The sequence below is a fragment of the Calidris pugnax genome, unplaced genomic scaffold (genome assembly GCF_001431845.1).
Source record: "Calidris pugnax isolate Ruff unplaced genomic scaffold, ASM143184v1 scaffold4, whole genome shotgun sequence".
Classification (NCBI taxonomy): domain Eukaryota; kingdom Metazoa; phylum Chordata; class Aves; order Charadriiformes; family Scolopacidae; genus Calidris; species Calidris pugnax.
In genome coordinates, this window is record NW_015090781.1 from 2,457,186 (window position 1) to 2,463,441 (window position 6,256).

General features: G+C 56.9%; 1 protein-coding gene across 1 annotated transcript; it reads left to right on the forward strand.

Annotated features, from left to right (window-relative positions):
• Positions 1–1,709: 1,709 nt before the first annotated feature.
• On the forward strand, positions 1,710–5,432 carry NPM3 (nucleophosmin/nucleoplasmin 3). The gene is made up of 5 exons (XM_014957952.1): positions 1,710–1,865; positions 2,530–2,649; positions 3,475–3,568; positions 3,989–4,111; positions 4,232–5,432. The coding sequence occupies exons 1-4, from the start codon at positions 1,725–1,727 to the stop codon at positions 4,093–4,095; spliced, it is 462 nt and encodes a 153-aa protein (XP_014813438.1). The 5' UTR covers positions 1,710–1,724; the 3' UTR covers positions 4,096–4,111; positions 4,232–5,432.
• Positions 5,433–6,256: the final 824 nt, after the last annotated feature.

Here is a 6,256-nt window from a genome sequence, read left to right on the forward strand (position 1 = left end):
GGGGGGGGATGATTCTTGCTGCTGCTCCTCCCTTTAGCCCCCGCCGGCCTTCGGTGGGTGCCCGCTGTGGGGCGGCGGGGCCCGTCCCTCCTCTTCCTCCTCCTCCTCAGGAGGATTTTTGGGGGGGGTTAAAGCCCCGTCACGCGTGGCCCCCGCTCTGTCCCCAAAGGTGTGATGGAGCAGGAGGGGGGGATGCTTCCCGGGGTGCTCCCGGCCCCCAGCACCTCCGGGGGGAGCAGAGCAGCACCCCAAGGAACCCAATCAGCAGTTCCCCCCCCCAGAGCCCTTTATGCACCTGGATTTCGGTCCTTGCCCTGCTGAGCTGGACACATCATGGCGGGTGGGAAGAGGTCCTGCCCAGGGCTGTTTGTCGAGGCTCATTCCTCCTCCTCCTCCCCCGGGGGGGGCAGGGCTCAGCTCTGCCCTTTTCCCATCTGTGAATCATCCTGCACCAACCCAACACACCCAGCACGCTCTGCCTTCCCTTCCTCCCCGCCGTCGGCTGAATCCTCATCCCAAAAGCCAAGGACATAATTTTGCATCTCCCTTGTTTTTGTTGTTTTAGCTGTTTGGGGAAGGATGTAATAAAATCTGTCTCGACACTTGCCCTGAGGGACTCCACCTCCTGCAGCCCGGCCCAGCGCCCTCCCCTCGGGGTGTTTCTCATCACTCAGATCTCACTGACCTGCTGGAGAGCAGCTCTGAGGAGAGAGACCTGGGAGTCCTGGTGGACAACAGGATGCCCATGAGCCAGCAATGGGCCCTGGTGGCCAAGAAGGCCAAGGGCATCCTGGGGGGCATCAGGAAGAGTGTGAGCAGCAGGTGGAGGGAGGTCATCCTGTCCCTCTGCTCTGCCCTGGGGAGGCCCCATCTGGAGCACTGGGACCAGTTCTGGGCTCCCCAGTTCCAGAAGGACAGGGAACTGCTGGAGAGGGGACAGCAGAGGCTACAGAGATGATGAGGGGCCTGGAGCATCTCTTTGATGAGGAATGGCTGAGGGACTTTGGGTTTTTTGTTCTAAAGAAGAGAAGGCTGAGGGGGGATCTGATCAACGCCTGTAAATCCTTAAAGGGTGGGTGTCAGGAGGATGGGGCCAGGCTTTTTCCAGTGGTGCCCAGGGACAGGACAAGACAAAACTTGAATGTAAGAAGTTCCACCTAAACGTGAGGAGGAACTTCTTTGCTGTGAGGGTGGCAGAGCCCTGGCAGAGGCTGCCCAGGGAGGTGGTGGAGTCTCCTTCTCTGGAGACATTCAAACCCCACCTGGGCACGTTCCTGTGGGACCTGCTCTGGGTGGCCCTGCTCTGGCAGGGGGTTGGATCAAATGATCTCCAGAGGTCCCTTCCAACCCCATATCATTCTGGGATTCACGTGTCTCTGCCTCCAGATTCTCACCAGAGCCAATGCTCTGCTGACACTGGGGAGAGCAGAGCTGCCTTTCTGCCTGCTCCCTCTCTGTCGTCCAGCGCAGCGCACCCTGGCTCTGTGGCTCTGGAGGGGATGAGCCTTGTCCTGCCTCTACTGGGTGTCCCTGGGCAATGCTTCATGGCAGCCTGGTTTGGGGACAACGTGTTTTGTCCTTGTATGGTGCTGAGCTGGCTCTGTAGTTCTTAGGGACACTTCATTCATGGTGCCCTGGCCTGAGGCTGCTCCTGAGCACGAGCAAATGAAGTGTTTGGGGGATGTGGTTGCCCAGTCGGGGCTTGCCCTGGGAACCCTTTGCCCATGGCATTTGGGGCCAGTGATGGCTGCTGCAGCTTTTCCCATGTCCTCTTTCCAGGCTGTGAGCTGACCGCCCGTACCAAGTCCTACACCTTCCAGGTGGATGAGGAAGATGACTCTGACCACATTTTGGCCCTGTCTGTGGTAAGGCAAATGAGAATTAACTGTGTTTGTCCTCTCTCATGGTGGCCCAAAGCCTCATCCCCCCTTCCCTGGCCAGGCTGGACCAGGTGACTCCTTTGCCTGAGGTCTTGCTGCTCTCAGGGCAGGACACAGGGCTGTCACATTTATGGAGCTGCTTGAGCAAAGCCAGTGGCATCAGGAGGCTGTTCAGCAAAGGAATATTCCAGACACGGGGTGAAGGAAAGTATTTTTTTCCTTGTATTTGACCTTGCTGGATGGAGCCTCCTGCTAAAACACGGCCCCCCTCACCAGCTGGGCCTCTGGCTTGTTGCTCTCCAAGCCCAGGTAGATGCAGGGGTCCATTCCTGGCTCTCCCTGGGGGATGCTTTCTGTCCCAGGAGCACAGGACTTGGCAGCATGGATCAGATCAGCAGAAAATGCAGCCCAGGTGCCATCCCTTGAGGCTGAGGAACAGCTGTCCCAGCTGGGAAAGGCACAAAGCCCCTCAGGGTGGGGGTAGGGGGGCTCCACGCTCTCCTGTTTTGTGGAGCAGCATCCTCACACCTTGCGTGGTGACTGGGCTGGTAGCATTGCTGCCGTGGGTTGCCTGTCCCATGGAGACCCCCAGCTGTCCCTGCTGTGTCCCCTGGGAGAGCAGTAGCTCACAGTCTCCCCTCCCACCCAGGTCTGTCTCACAGAGGGTGCCAAGGACGAGTGCAACGTGGTGGAGGTCGTTGGGCGAAACCACGAGAACCAGGAGATCGCTGTGCCCGTGGCCAATCTGAAGCTGTCATGCCAGCCCTTGGTAAGAGGTCGCTTTGAAGACTCAGGTGGGGATGGCTGCGGGGAACTGGACGTCTCTGGATGTTTGTGGACCTTTCCCCCTAGGATCCTGACCATGAGCTGGTCTGCAGCTCGCAGAGGGGTGTCCTGGACAGCCTTGGTCTGGCTGCTGATGCCCTCAGAAGGATGTGTGTAGCCGGGCTGGGTGCTGTGCTGGGCTCTGTGGGTCATTCTCCTTTTATCTCTGCCCCTATGTCATGGTTTGACTCCAACCAGCGACTGAGCGCCCTGCAGCTGCTCACTCGGTTGCCCCCAGGGAGATGGGGAAAGAGTCAGAAGAGTAAAAGTGAGAAAATTCATGGGCTGAGATAAAGACAGTTCAATAAGTAAAGCAAAATCCCCGTGTTGCAAGCAAAGCAAATTTCCCCTCTTCCCACGGGAGGCAGGTGTTCAGGCATCTCCAGGAAAGGAGGGCTCCGTCCCACCAAACGGCCACTGGGGAATTCAAACTCCATAACTGCAAATGTCCCCCCTCTTCCTTCTTCTCCCGCCAGCTCTATCTGCTGACTGTGACACCCCATGGGGTGGGATATCCCTTTGGTGGGTTGGGGTCTCCCGGCTGTGTCTCCTTCCAGCTTCTTGTGTGCCCTCACCCTGCTGGGGTGGGGTGAGGAGGAGAAAAGGCCACGATGCTGTGTCAGCACTGCCCGGCGAGAGCGACAACATCCCTGTGTTATCAGCACTGTTTCCAGCACAAACCCAAAACAGAACCCCCATATGAAGAAAATGACCTCTACCCCAGGCGAGGCCACAGCACGCCCTAACTCAGCCTCATCTCTCTTTGCAGCTGAGTCTGGACAACTTCAAGCTGCAGCCTCCAGTGACTTTCCGCCTGGCAGCGGGCTCTGGCCCAGTTCACCTGGCTGGCTGGCACCAGATCTGTAAGGACTCGTGTGTGGGGAAGGGCTCGGGAGGAGCGAGGGGGACGGAGGGGCTCCCTCCAGCACCAGCACCCACTGGGGAGGGAGCCCCTGGGAGGTTGCTCTCCTCAACTTGTCTGCATGGTGCCTCCTTTGTGCTGGTTCCCCAGGGGCCATCTCCATGCAGGGATGACTTCCCTGCCGTAAAGCTGTGCCTGGGGGAAGAGGATGGTCCATCCTGTCCCCTTTTGCCATGGCTGGTTGTTCCCATTCGCCTCTGGGACCTCCCTCCAGCTGGGATACAGCTTGTTGCCCACAAGCTGTCATTGAAACTTCTCCAGTGCTCCTTGGGCTGCTCTGCTCTTGGGGTGTCTTGGGGGCCACTTGTGTTTGCAGAGACATAAGTTGGTGCGTAACAGAGTTATCTGTGTGTCCCCCCAGTGCACAGGGACGATGCTTCCTTTGAGGAGGATGATGACTTGTCTGATGAAGAGGAGGAGGAGGTTGCTCCTATCATGCCAGCCAAGAAGCAGAGGAGGAAGCAGTAACTTGTCTCCAGGCAAGGTGAGGGGGCAGGCAGCCTTGGAGGAAGGGTCCAGGTGGCTGTGACACCCGTGTGGCAAGTGTGGGTGGAAGCTGCCTTGCCATGGGAGGCTGCTGGTCTCAGTCTGGTTCTTCCTCCAGGTACTCGCTGGGACTTCTCTCCTGGGATGGCTTTTACCTCGGACACCTCTTGCCCGGACCTCAACATCTGCTGCTTTGTTGGTTTTTGATTTTTTGTTTGGTTTTTTTTTTCTGTTGTAACTTTTTGGGGAGCAGAAGCTGCTCCCAGCACCAGGATATCTCCTTTCCCACAACACTGGGAGGTTGGTCCCAAACCTGGATGGATGCTGCTGGTTTATCCCCTCTCCCCCAGCCCTGTACATCCCTGGGAGCCAGGGATGGAGGACGTGATCCTTGCCCTGTGCCTTTTTGCTCTCCTGGACCTCTGCTCCCTGCACCTCCTCTCCCTACTCTCAAACACACACTCCTGGCCCCTTCCCCAGCAGAGGGACGTGAAGCCAGTGGTGGAACAGGCAGTTTCATTGATTTTTCATGGTTTTGTCTTTCTTTACTCACAATTCCGTGCTGTCATGGTTTAACCCCAGCCAGCAGCCAAGCACCACACAGCCACTCGCTCGCTCCCCCTGCCCAGGGGGATGGGGAAGAGAATCAGAAAAGTGAGAAAACTCATGCGTTGAGATAAAGATAATTTAATAACTAAAGCAAAAAGCTGTCTTACACAAGCAAAGCACAACAAGGAATTCATTCCCTGCTTCCCACAGGCAGGCAGGTGTTCAACCATCTCCAGGAAAGCAGGAGTCTGTCACACCTAACGGTTTCTGGGGAAGGCAGACACCAGAACTCCAAACACCCCCACCCTTACTTCTTCCCCAGCTTTATATGCTGAGTGTGACACCACATGGGGTGGAATATCCCTTGGGTCAGTTGAGGTCAACTCTCCTACTGTGTCCCCTCCCAGCCTCTTGGGTGCCCCTCACCTTCTTGTTGGCGGGCCATGGGAGGAGCAGAAAAGTCCTCGACTGCTTAGCAATAATTAAAATATTACTGTGTTGTCAGTATTATTCTCATCCAAAACCCAAATCACAGTGCTAGACCAGCTAGACAGCACTTGTGAGAAGTGAATTATCCCAGCCCAAACTGGGACGGATGGTTTTTATACACCTGGAAGTGTGAAACGGGCCCGGGCTGCGTCCTTGGCTGCAGTTGTGGTGGGGTGGGAGCTCCCAGCCTATTTGTGATTCGGAGGGAGGTTCTAGGTCAATGTGCTTTGTAAAGAACTTTTTACACTCTGAATAAAGGTCTCTCAGGCGTCAGGTCTGGAGGGGGGTCACTGCTGGGTGACAGGTTCTTCCTGTGTGGGCTGCGGTGGGAGATGCTCCTCCACGTCCAGTCCCTGATATCTACTTTCCTCGCTGATGCTGTGGAGTCCCCAGGGGGGGCTCAGAGGGGCCTCTCTCTCCCCTGTGGGCTCTGCACGCTTGTGCCCCACCAGCCAGCCCAGCGCTGCACCAGGATACTGAGGGAAGGGGCAGAGTCACGGGGGCTCTACTGGGCAGGGACCCAGCTCCATGTGTGCTCCCAAAGGTAACCCAGCCATGAGCAACACCCCCCTGCTCTGGGGTTGGGTGCTGTCCCAGCAAGGTCCTCCCTTTTGTGTCCTGCTCTCAGCTGAGGAGCATCCCGGGGAGGAGTGAAACACCAGTGTCTGCAGGGTGCAGGGAGGTTTGAGCTCTGGCCTTTGCTGGGGAGTCACATCACCCCCGGGGCTGGGTATCCAGGGAGGGTTTGGTCCTTTCTGTGCTTCATTTGGGTGGCATTTCTCAGCTCTGGGGCACAATCATGTCCTTAAATGTTTCTGTGGTGGTTTCCCCACATCTGATATTGCATCCCTGGTTGATACCTATCTCACCCCTCCTTGTTTCTGACACTGGCTGTTGTTCCTGAGAAGCGCCAGGTACTGTCCTGCCCTGTTGGTGTCCTGGGACAGTGAGTGTCTCAGTGGCACAGACTTGGTAGGACATCCTCCAGGGTGGATCCTGTCTCCTGCCTCCTTAGAGAGGTCATTCTGCCACTTTGCTCTGCTCTGGTGAGACCTCACCTGGAGTATTGTATGCAGGTCTGGAGCCCTCAATATAAGAAGGACAT